We start from the raw sequence: 13120 nt of genomic DNA on the forward strand, positions 1-13120 counted from the left end.
AGATAGAGGCCTGTAATCAAAATCAAACTCCCACATCTTGCTCTTAAAATTTGTGGGATAAGTGTAAGGTTTAATGCAGGTAATTTTTCAACAGTGGCAGTTATGTTTCGTAGAGCTGGAATGTGCCTCTTTATCACCGCGTAGACACTCCATCTCAGTTGCAACATGACAGTGAAGTTTGTTTAACACGCAGAAAGGTGAATAAAAGGATCACTGTCTTTTTAACCTGTGTGAAGATATCACCTTTCGCATGATTTTATTTGCAAGTAAATCAAGCACATCATTTCTGGGTTCCTATTGTTCAGAGAAAATGTGATTTCTATCTGATGGCCTCTCATAACATTTTACCTTACGCGGGAAGCTATTGTTGGCTGTTTGATCAAAGTGCCACGCTGTTTTTACAAGAGATGACTGATGAGCTGTACAGACATAGATCATTGTCAAAAGCAGAAAATAATGATGGCAAATGCTTTTATCATTTTCCAAGTTCTTGCCTAGAAAGCTTTTCCATTGATCAGTGTAGTACCTAGTAGAAAGTAGGGGTGATTAGGTTTGATTAGGACACACTAAAACTTGTCACATTAGTTAAATACACAGATATTGCTGTGCTGTAGAGTCCTTGAAACTAAAAAGAAATAAAAAAAAGCAGGAATGCTTCTTTGTGAAATTTCACTGTACTTACATGGGAATTCAGAAAGCTGAGACTCGTGTTCTTACCTCATTACTTACATATATTTTCCTCATGCTTCCTCCTTTTCAGTTTGGCTGACACTAAAAAAATCCTTTTGTAAGCATGCAACCATCTATATCTACATGTACACCAGTGATGTCTGACCCTTTTAGCCCACAGTCGAAACATTTAAAACATGTTGGACAGCCACAGTCAATGTATCAGGGCAATTAATTTGCCTTGTTCTCCTTTCTTTGCATTCAGATGGCACACAGAAAATGGAAACCGTCTACATCTCTTCAGGCAATGTGGAGCTGATGTAAGCCAGCTCTTGTGCCTCCCTTCCTACTGTCCTGAACACAGGAGGCACACTGATTATAGGGAGGGAGAATGGTTAAGCATGCTGTGCTCCATCTGTCTCCACCTGGTGCATGGTTCTTTGGAAATCATAGGTAGGCGATACACACAAGGACAATCCTCAGGCAGTTTTTTACTGGACATAAGGAAGGAGACTATGAAGCAGAATATCAGATCGCTTTTCAACCTTCTTGGGCTGCTGGTAGCATGAAAGTAAAGTAACCTTTTCATAGGTATTTTGTGACACCAGTCAAGCTCTTTTCTCACTATCCTCCAGAACATAGTCAAAACAGCAACCAAAGCTGCTCCTTTTCATTCTCTGCTGAGCAGCGGTGGTGGGACTCCTGCTTCATTCTGCAGGGACTGCTTAGAAGTAGTGGAAGCAATCCAGGAAGCACACCATCTTACGTCTTTCACATAGTAACAAGGTGGTTTCAGAGATCTTAAGGTAGGACTCAAGGAACACGTGTTCAGCTCCAGACTGCTACATGATTTCTTGCCAATTGTATTGTCCTTAACATAAGGACAATATGATAATTATTAATAATAATTCACAACTTCAAAAGCGACAGCTTGTTTCCCTGGCAAAAGTTAGGAAATTTAAATCTGAATTATTGTGGAGTATGTTTATGTACATCACTAGTAAAGGTGGTGCCTCCTGGTCAAATGCAGCTATTATTCTCCCGTATCAGTTTAAGAAAACATAAAATAATAGGCAGCAAACGTAAAATCATGTAACAAAGAAGGGTAAATTTAATACAAGAAGCTGTAACCAGGTGAGACTTCTCAGGTCTTCTCAGAAGACCTGAACAAATTTCTGGTTTAGATGACCACCACTCAGTTTTACACCTCAACAATAACGTCATCTTCTAATACCAGGCCCCATCTTATAGAATGTCAGATTTCAAACATGAAGTCAGAAGTTCTTTGGGATTCCATGCTTTTTTTTCTTATGCATAGCAGTTTCCCCTGGTTTTTGAGACATAACTAATTTTTGGTCTTTTCCTTCAAAAAAATGTTTCATTTGTGCTTTAATTTCCAGCTATATTGTATGTACTATTTTTTGTTCTGAGTAGAAAACTATTTAGTTTTCTAGGTATAGCAAATATTTCTTCTTGACAGCCACTGTTTTTTTTTCCCTGGAAAAGTCCCTTACTGATCTTGTTTAAGTATGTCTAATCCCAAATAAGAGAGGAGACAGTAACTCACTCCCTAAACAGTTTACGACTGCTATTATTTTTTTCTGTAATCTGTCCCCAAGCAAGCTTAAATCTCTCACAATCTCCTTGAAGGAAAAAAAAAAGAAAAAGTGGAGAGAGTATGGAAAGAATATTCAAAAAACTTTCTGATTGTTGTATTTTTTTTCTGGGATGGCTTACAAAAAAGTACTTCCTGGTATGGTTAAACAATGGGCATCTTTTAATCATATAAGGAAAATTAACATTTCAAATCCAGTTTATGGCATTTTCTTATCTGATTTGTTGCTTCCAAGTTTCTCATCAGTTATTAGAATTTTGCACCAGAAATAATCTTTAATCATTATTTCTTTTTTATTTTCTGCTCTTGCATGAAGGTCACAAATTGTGTAACCATACACAAAACATGCCTTGTCCCTACCTGTCCTGTTTCTTTTCTTCAGTATTTTGAATTCCTTGGTACATTTCATTTGAAACCTTTCATTTAAGAAACCAGAATGATCCAGGCTGAACCACACTGCTAGTGCTGACATTTGTCTGGTGCTGTTCTGTGTTTGTGCCAATGCATGGATGCAGGATCTCTTTCAGGTAGCATCATCAGCCAGTAGTGCTTTTGCTGTAATGATAGCTTGTACATTTTCAGTCATTTTCATCTAGGGATTTGGAAGTGCTTTGCAGAAATAGAATATGATTGCCTCCTTATTTCTCTCTGTACCTACACTTGCATCTATGTGTGTGTGTGTATGTATATAGACCCCTAATACACATAGAGATTACATCTCGTGCAACCAGGATCACAGTGAGGAAGTGAAGATGAGAACAAAATCTGGCTTCGTGATTGTATATTCCTATCATAACTGAAGCTGAATATTTCCCAAATATTTAGTAATGATGTTGAGAAGAATCTATGTTTCTTCCTTTCCTATATACTTAGCAAAGGAAAAGCTTGATTAGTTTCTACAGAATGCTCATAAATGAAAGTGAGTAGTTTTGTTACGTTTGGTTTGGAAACATTGAGGACAGTAAATCGAAGGGGGTTTTGCCTGTAATTCTGAAAATGGTGAGATTGATTAACTGTCTTACCACTTGCAAAACTGAATTTACAAGCATAGATCTCAATGTTCTCTAACCCTTATTAGATTTTCTGTATGCTGTTTTGAAAGTCAGATTTGCAAAAAGGCAACCTTGCAGCTGGTTTGCAACAGTCCTTTGGTGCAGAGAGGGTTATTCAAGTCTTCAGAAGGACTTCAGTGTCCAAAGAGGAGCTGAAGCAGGGTACAAATGCCGGGGTGGTATATCCACCACTATCTTTGATGTTAAGTTTCCTTCCTATAAATCAGTGCAACAAGAACTAGTCAGTTCTGTATTAGCGTATTAAAGCTCTATGCAGACTTTCAGTTCAGGTCAAGAGGTGTAGGAAGGAAAACTTTCCCTAACCTTTGCTTTTGTGTTTCATTCTACTGCTTTGTGTTCCTAGCACTTCATTGCAACATCTCGGGTTGGAGGGGGAATAGCTGCATTCCTGAGGTCTCCCCACTTTTATTACATTTTCACTTCTATTCAAGCTGAGTTGCCAAAAAGACTTGAGAGACTCCCTCTTTCTGTAGATCTGTAAAGCACATTACAAAATGAGGGATAAATCCTGATAAGGTTTCTGGATGCTGTTGTAACACGATAATGAATTTGGCCATTGGCCTTCAATGTGGGTGTTTTAGAGAGTGTGGATAAAACAGGCTATCTTAAAGAAAGCACTGTCTGTTCCCAGCCTTTTCCCCATCTTATGAATTTATGATTTACCTTTCCTTTTTGTTATTTGGAAACTTAGGGCTTGCTTTTATTCTCAAGCTACTATAGCATAAGAGTATTCCCGGTGTAATTATTTTTGAATTGTAGAGCACATCTACAATCAGAATCCTGTTCCCGTAGTTGAATTATGGCTCCCTTCAAAGTCCCCGGCCAAGCTCCCACTGACTTTGGGAGAGCATGAATTTCATTCCTGCGCTTGTTTTTCCTAATATCTGGATAAATTTTTAAGGAATTTCCAGCTGAAACTCATCACACCATGATCCAGAAGATACAAAAGCAAGTATCCCTAGTGGTGTCTTGGCATTTAAGTATCAAGTTTTACTTCCTAACCAGAAAGTTATTTTTAATAACTTTTAATAACTTTCACTTAAAAAAAAACTCATTAGAATTTTTAACTCTCACATCTGGGAATAAGAGTGACCTAGAATGCTGATGCGATGATTCATAGGATTTTAATTTTTGTAATATGGGATACTATCACATATAGATTTTAAATTGCACATTTCAGCTGCTGCTCTAAGTAGCGTTTGGTACAGGAGGAAATCTTCCCACTCTGGCTTGCCAGGAGCAAGCCTGCAAGTTGAAATGAAATATCCATTAATTTTTTTGTACCTAAATAAGTAATTCCTGCTTCCCTCCCTAATCTGCGCAGTGCAGCAAGATGCATGGCTCCTGCACCACAGGAAGGGTGCAGTGTCATTGCCCCAAAGCAACTGGAGAGGGCAAGAACCTAGGCCTGAGAAAAGGCAGTGGAAAACCCACAGTGGGGCTGGGGAAATATAATGCTTCATTTGCTGTCTGACTAGAAGAGGGTGCAGAAGCAAGAACACATAAAAAATGCCACAGCCAAATCCCTCACTTTCCTATTTGGCTTTACTGCACCTTTCAGCTGGCTGATGTGTTGTGGCTAGGTGGGCCACCTGCTCCTTCCTCAGCATTTAGAAATGCTTGGTCTTTCAGCTGTCCTGCCTTTATTGAGTGTGGCTAGAGGGCAGGTCACTGAGGGTTTTCTGCTTAAGGAAATGCAATATGTAGAAAAGATGGAAGACTATGTAGTTTGTCATCACCTGTGGCTACTGACCAGTACAGCAAATGACTGAACATTAGCTCCCCAAGATAAATAACATACTTTCAATAACAGACCTTAAGTCTGTTGCAAAACGTGTCTACCTTTCATAGATTAAAAGCCAAGAAAATAAAACACGTGGTGTCTTGTTTCCCTACATCCACGTTTTGGGCATATTTCTGAAAGTGACCTCATTTTCAGCAGCTTCTCCTCCCCCAGACAAGATGTTACATGGGTTGGAAACAACAGTCAAAAGATGCAGTTACTGTTCTGCACGGTCTCTGCTGTGACTTCCAGCCAAGCACAGTCCACACATCCCAGATACCATCTACTCCTTGCCATTGATGGACACTCCCAAAATGCCAGCCCAGTGGCCCTAGTCAGTCTTTGCTGGACTCACTCCATGCCTGGTCTACATGCCTGGTCCATGCCATCCTCTCCCCCTGCATCTCGACCTCCTTTCCCAGGATCTGGGGAGGTTCTTGCAGGCGACGCAACAGAACTGTTTCTGCCAGCCCGCACTGGCCAGTCTCCCTGGCACATGCTGACTGCTGGGCTGTCCAGAGGCAGCAGTCACCTCACAAGTTACAAGGACAGGAGCTGCGTCTGAAAACTGAAGAGTGGTTTGCAAGCTGTGCAAGTAAGCTTTCGCTGGTCTGTAAGACAAGGGGCCTCCCCTTCACACTGATGGCACAAACAGGTCCTTTGATGTTTCATCCCCTTGTGAGAGGGTGAGTTGGGGGTCTTGAAAGTGAGCCAGGTCTTAAGGTGGACTGTGGAGGAAGATATCTCAGTGTTTGACTATGCTGTGGAAGCCTTGTAACCCCTTTTACTGGACCAGAAAAATGCCCATATAAAATGTGAGAGCATATCATACTCCTCCTCAGTATTACCCTAATAAAACTCTAGCCTGAGTCTTAAAATCACTTCCACTGTCAGGCTTTCATTTACCTGCATGTCCTGAGCCATGAAGCATTTGTTTGCCCTTTATTTGCATGTGCAGCTCTAATTATTAGAGGAAAAAATACAAGAGAGAGCTTATGCTGCAACAGCAGTCTTCAGCTAACCCCTCATAGACTTCACAGAGCTTTGAGCTACTGATTGTCTAAGTGATCTCATTAAAGAACTAAAGATAGCTGTGCGGACTAAAATGCCGTAATTTCAGGGGAAAGAATTCAAACCCAGTGAGGCCGTGCAAACACTGATGAGCAAATGAGCCTCTAGTGATATTTGTTACATAGACCCTTAGCTGTCCTCTTCTCCAACCAATTGCTTTGTCCCTATAATCATAGAATCGTAGGATACCAGGCTGAAAAGGACCTCGAGGATCATCTGGTCCAACCTTTCTTAGCAAAAGCACGGTCTAGACAAGATGGACCAGCACCCTGTCCAGCTGAATCTTAAAGGTATCCAGTGTTGGGGAATCCACCACTTCCCTGGGGTGATTATTCCAATGGCTGATTGTTCTCATTGTGAAAAATTTTCCTCCTGCGTCCAATCAGAATCCCCCCAGGAGTAACTTGTACCCATTACCCCATGTCTTTTCCATGTGACTCCTTGTGAAAAGGGAGTCTCCATCTTCTTTGTAGCCACCCTTTAAATACTGGAACATGGTGATAAGGTCTCCCCTAAGCCTTCCTTTCTTAAGGGTGAACAAACCCAGTTCTCTCAGCCTTACCTTACCAGTTCCATCTGGGTGGAAGCATCAGACATCTCAGGGGTTTTCTCTGTAGAAACACTGGTTTTAACTCTGAGGCGAGTGCCCACCATCCTGGCAGAGACCTAGAGCACTTCCCTGGGCTGTGGGCCTACAAGCAGGGTGCATGGCACTTCTCATGCACCCTTCTGCGCAAAGGCCTTCAGCCTTTATTTATATTTAAAAATTACCACTTTTTGGATTGCCCCATTTCTGAAGTGGAAATTACTAAATGGATCGCACAGTATTGTCTTTTACTTTCTCAAAATTCATATCAGGCCAGAAGAAAAGATAATGGCCACGTAGACCAAACTGGGGAAATGCAAAGCTACAATTCTGCTTACAGTTCTAGCTCTGTACCTACGGGTTGTTACTTGCTTTTTTTTTTTTTTGATTCCTAAAAGAATGGGTGTCTCCTAAAAACCTTGATGTTCACCCCTTCCTTTTTCAGACAGCTCTCTCCGTACCTTCCCGAACACCTGCAACATCATTTTCTGTGCTCTTCCGAACTCTGTAACTGTCAATTATAATCCTCTCTAATCCATCCTCTAGTGAGTGCAGAACTGATTTGCCAAGCCCCTCCTTGCAATTATAATCTTTGAGGCTTTTAGTCATCTTTTACTGCAGTGATGATTTCAAGTTTCCTCTTTTCTTTCACCTTTGTGATTATTAGGGCCTCATCTTTCTAGGCACTTTCCAACCTTGTCATTCCTCTCTTATTAATATGAAATTTCATAAATCATGTGTCAGGCCTTTAGTTACCATGTCCTTTTTCATTCATTATAATACTGCCTTACCAATAATTTTATCTCATTGTCTGCACACTTTTAAACATTAGTTAAAGCTATATGCCAAGTGTACCTGTAAATTATCTTAGCAGCAGCAATCAATGAATGCAGACTTGGAGAGCACCCTACTGGTGTTACTATTGAAATGCACCCGTAGAAACAAATCTGCACACACAGGTAAAATTAAACCAGTGACATTTTAAACAATTATGTCGATAGTATCTGTGATTAAGAGTTTGTGTCTAGTGCATTTAATAGCTAAAGTAGTAGTAGTGATACAGTGATGCAAGTATCAACTGTTGGATAATATCTGTTTACACTTAGATTCATGGAAAATCTGCAAACAGAAGTCCAAGAAATGGAATTCATAAAGTTTTCAAAGGGTTTGAATGTCATGAGAAAAGAAGACTTTGCAGAATGGTTACTGTACTTCACTGATGAGGAAAACAATGACATTTACTGGCAGAATGTGAAAGACAGAATTGAGGCAGGAGAGGTTGGTACATAAAGCGTGCTTTGTTTTGCTTCCTCGTTTGCATGTACAGGTTTCATTTGAATATGAGTATCTAATAATGTAACTAGTTTCCAAGTGAATTATTGCAGCTTTTGAATTTGATGCAAATTTTATGCAAAGAACAATGATAATTTGCCAACTGAGAAATACAAATATTGACGATGAGTAAGCAATCACACCTAAACACTAGGTCCCACCAGATTTACTGAAATAGATTTACTGGGGTTTGAATGTATTATTCATTACATATCATCTGAATTCTGTGATACTCTAGAATATCAGTTTGGAAGAATTCAAGACTTTTTGCAAGTTTACAAACAACCTGGAAGACTTTTCTATTGCCATGCAGATGTTTTCTGTAGCCAATCGTCCTGTTAAAAGGGGTAAGTACTGCACACCTTTCATTTTTTTTTTTTTAAAGAAAAAATGCATTTTTGTTACAGAATTAATGTAAGTTATCCCAAAGTATCCCAAAGTAGCATTATGAAGTCCAAAAATAGTATACTGCTCTTCATTCTGAATTAATTCTATTTTATGAAAAAATAATAATATCAAGTTCCCAAAATTACTTGATTTGTAAGTTCTAATGTGCTATCATATGCTGAACCGCTCACAGCAGACTGAACCATAGAATCATAGAATGGTTTGGGTTGGAAGGGACCTTTAAAGATCATCTAGTCCAACCCCCCACTGCCGTGGGCAGGGACATCTTTCACTAGTTGCTCAAAGCCCCATCCAACCTGACCTTGAACTCCAATGATGGGGCTGGGCAACCTGTTCCAGTGTCCCACCACCGTCATCGTAAAAAGTTTCTTCCTTATGTCCAGTCTAAATCTACTGTCTTTCAGTTTGAAACCATTTCGCCTTGTCCTGTCGCTACAGGCCTTGGTAAAAAGTCTGTCCCCATCTTTCTTATAAGCCCCCTTTATATATTGAAAGGCCACAATAAGATCTGCCCAGAGCCTTCTCTACTCCAGGCTGAGTAACACCAACTTTCTCGGCCTTTCTTCACTGGAGAAGTGCTCCAGACCTCTGATCATTTTTGTGGCCCTCCTCTGTAACAGGTCCATGTCTTCCGTGTACTGGGAGCCCCAGAGCTGGACACGGTACTCCAGGTGGGGTCTCACCAGAGCAGAGGAGAGGGGCAGAATCCCCTCCCTCGACCTGCTGGCCACGCTTCTTTGGATGCAGCCCAGGATACGATTGGCCTTCTGGGCTGTGAGCACACATTGCTGGCTCATGTCCAGATTTTCATCCACCAGTATCCCCAAGTCCTTCTCCATAGGGCTGTTCTCAGTCCAATCTAAATTCTAGGTTAGGAAGGATTTATTGAAACAACACATGCTTCAGTAACAGTTCATGGTAACAAAGCTTTTTCCTCATAGTGAAACTAGTTTTCTGAGGAAACTAAACAATAGAAATCTCTTCTTTTGCAGGGTCTGTAGCATCTTGCTGTGTTTTACTTATGTCTCCATACTGCCTTCTCCATGTGCTTATGTAGCATTATGCAATCATGGCAATGAAAGACAAACAATGTAGTAAAGTGGTTTTTAAAATAAAGATTTGGAGGAGGGAAGTTGCTTCTTTCCCATACAGTAGAAATAGGAGCAATGCAACAAAAGTTTCATGGACATACAAATGCTTTTTGTTATAATCCTGAGGTTGTTACTTACTTGTTATACTTCAAAGACAGCTCTCATAATTTATTTGAACATAGTAACATAAAAAGTTCCTAAGGAAATTTAATGAGGCATTAACGTTCATTGAAATAAATATTTGATGGGCTCATGTGAAAAAGTGAGAGAGATGTGAGAAGACAGGAAGAGAATTCAGTATTCTTGAGAGAGAAATGTGAAGATTGTTTGAACCAAGGAAGGCCAAAACTGGGGGTGGGGGGTGGGGGGTGGGGGTGGGGCTTACAACTTGTGACTTTCATCACTAGTTAATCCAGCCTTCAGGAAGAGTTTCGTTTCCACAGCCTCTCCAGGCGGCTGTTCTAGTGCTTAACCACTCTCATCATGAAGACTTTTCTGTGTCAAAACCTTGCTGCAACTTAGAACAGTTGTGTCTTACCTCCATGCACCTTTGAGAAAAATACGGCGCTCTCTTCTCTATAACCCCTTTTAGGTGGTTGAAGGCTGCAGCGAGATCCCTCCTTACACTTCTGTTCTCCCCAGGTCCCTTAGCTTCTCTTCCTCCATCATGTGCTCCAGTTCCCAGCTGGGTTTGTGGCCCTCCTCTGTCTGGTTTGACAACATCTTTCTTCTGCAGGACAGGGAGACAGATTTTATTTGCACAAGGTGTACAAAGAATGCAGAGGAAAGAGGATGAATTAATGGTGAAATAATAGTCATAAGTGAGATACGAGAGTTTAGCTCACTTGTCTATTAAGTATCCCATTTTTAAGTGCCAAAGGATGATGAGGCCAGCAGTTGGTATTGACTCTGGTAATGTTTCCTTGTAAAAACTCATTCCTAACCAACAGGCAGTTGTGACTCTGTTTATGCACTGAATCATACTGTGATCGAAAACAGTCAGCTCCTGAGGTAACTCACGGATGTTACATGTATACATGTCTAATCCTTTCCTGAATCTCACTAAGTTCTTTGTCTTGCTGTTTGCATGTATGTACATGTATACATGTATTCACACACATATTAATATTTATCTAAAAATAAGACAGTCCTTTAGTCCCTCCTTTTATTCTAGACTTTTTTTTCTTCTAAGTTAGCAGCTCATCTTTTCTCTCTGATAAGGTGGCCCTTCTTGGTTTGAAGATTATTATGCTCCACCATTTTAGAAGATCTTTCTCCTTTTCTTCATGTTCTGTTCAAAAAACTGCAGTGCCATCTCTGGATTTATATTTAGCTTCAAGAGCTGAAACAGTTAACATCTTTTTAAAGATAAAATTAAGACTCTACTATAAGCATCCCATATTTCATGTCCTTGTCAAATTGCGGTATATCCTTTTACAGAAGGATTTTCAACTTAATTATATTTAAACCAACTGTAGATTAATCAACTGCATTTACACAGGAGTTTTTCAGAGGCAAAGATGAGAGCTAAGTCAGGAGTGCTCTTTCCTCTACTAAGCTTCAGAACTAATCATATTTATAGTGCTGTTTCTAAACAGCACTTGTTTATGAAAGCAGAACCATGTTATTACTATATTTATGACTTAGTTGGACAACTTGCTATAATAATCTACAATACTGCTATACGTTAATAACCTCCAGTCCCTTTTTGAAATTCACATTTCTGTGATGCCTTAAAAAATGCATCCAATTCATGTGTTGTGATTGTGCTTGCTATAATAAACAATAATCATTTCACTCTTACTATCTGCTGTTTTACGGCAACCCCACCCATTTCCTCATCTTCCTTGAGTCAAAACTCCAAATTCTTTACACCACAGAACGAAAAGTGGGGATAGTAGGTATTACTGTGATACATATGGTACTGTAAAGAGAGATGGCCAAAAAGCTGAAGAGGAAAGTAGATCTCCAGAGAGGTATGACAGCTTTTTCTGCCATGAATCCTCATAAACTCTTCCATCATAATTTAAGAGAAGGTAGCCTACTTCTTTAAAAATCAGAACTACAGGTATGTGTCGTGGTTTAATCTCAGTCGGCAACTAAGCACCACGCAGCCGCTCGCTCACTCCCCCCCACCCGGTGGGATGGGGGAGAGAATTGGAAGAGCACAAGTTAGAAAAAGTCGTGGGTTGAGATAAAAACAGTTTAATAATTGAAATAAAATTAAAATAATAATAATATGATGATAATAATAATAATACACAAAACAAGTGATGCACAGTACAATTGCTCACCACCCGCTGACCGATGCCCAGCCAGTCCCCGAGCAGCGGCCCCCCCCGGCCAGCTTTCCCCAGTTTATGTACTGAGCATGATGTCACATGGTATGGAATGTCCCTTTGGCCAGTTTGGCTGTGCCCCCTCCCCGCTTCTTGTGCACCTCCAGCCTTCTCAGTCAGTAGAGCATGGGAAACTAAAAAGTCCTTGGCTAGTGTAAGCATTACCTAGCAACAACTAAAACACCGGTGTGTTATCAACTTTGTTCTCATCCTAAATCCAAAACACAGTACCAGCTACTAGAAAGGAAATTAACTCTATCCCTGCCGAAACCAGGATAGTATGTAAAGCCATGTGCTGTAAACAGTGCGTTGAATATTTGATGGTCTGTGTTTCTACAGAGTTGCTGAGGGGATTGTTGGTTGAGGTGGAGCATATCGTAAAATACTGTTCTCTGAGGAGAACAGTTTTCTTGCAGAATGAATTGGCATGAAACTGGTTTGAGATAAAATGGTAGCATTTTTTATGAGACCGTAGTGAGGCAAACACTTATCATCCATATGCACAGGTATCAACCAAAAGTACGTAAGTTTTTAGCATGCAGCTATTTCTAGCAAAAATTATCACTCTTCCTGTTTCTTGAGTAGTGCATTTCAAAAGTTTATCATACAATTAATAAATATTGTGTTACGAAAGATGAAGCAAGCTCAAGTACACATGAACTGTGGCCTCCTAATAGTTTACTAGTTCACACATCTCAAATTCTTCAGTTAGGATACCCATGAGACATTGTAAATTGTACAGAATCCTGCTATTTATGTGCTTTCCAATTTCTTTACAAGTTCACAGTCACTTATGATGTAATGTTATGTCTTTACTAGCTGAGTTCAAGAGGGCAGTGAAGGTGGCAACAGGACAGGAGCTCTCAGATAATGTTTTGGATACCATCTTCAAGATTTTTGATCTAGATGGAGATGACTGCCTGAGCCACGGCGAGTTTCTTGGAGTCCTGAGGAACCGTATTCATCGAGGTTTGAGGGTAACAAGCTGACATCGTTGTTTTTAAATACCACAGATGATTGCTACAACTGTCTTGTTAACGCCTGTAGAAACACAAGTAGAGATAGTGAATAGAAACAAGTTATATTTTAAACTGAAGATTCCTTACTGCTTATGAATCTTGGAGGAGTGTTGCCACCAAGAACTTGTTATTAC

General features: G+C 40.1%; 1 protein-coding gene across 1 annotated transcript in view; it reads left to right on the top strand.

The window, feature by feature from the left end:
• The window catches only part of MICU2 (mitochondrial calcium uptake 2), a 155290-nt gene that overhangs the window by 139136 nt on the left and 3034 nt on the right, over positions 1-13120 (top strand). Inside the window, exons 9-11 of the mRNA XM_076328105.1 lie at positions 7904-8075; positions 8368-8476; positions 12787-12944. Of these exons, the coding sequence (XP_076184220.1) occupies positions 7904-8075; positions 8368-8476; positions 12787-12944 (439 nt within the window). The remainder of the gene's footprint in view (positions 1-7903; positions 8076-8367; positions 8477-12786; positions 12945-13120) is intronic.

The sequence above is a fragment of the Aptenodytes patagonicus genome, chromosome 1 (assembly GCF_965638725.1).
Source record: "Aptenodytes patagonicus chromosome 1, bAptPat1.pri.cur, whole genome shotgun sequence".
NCBI classification, from domain to species: Eukaryota; Metazoa; Chordata; class Aves; order Sphenisciformes; family Spheniscidae; genus Aptenodytes; species Aptenodytes patagonicus.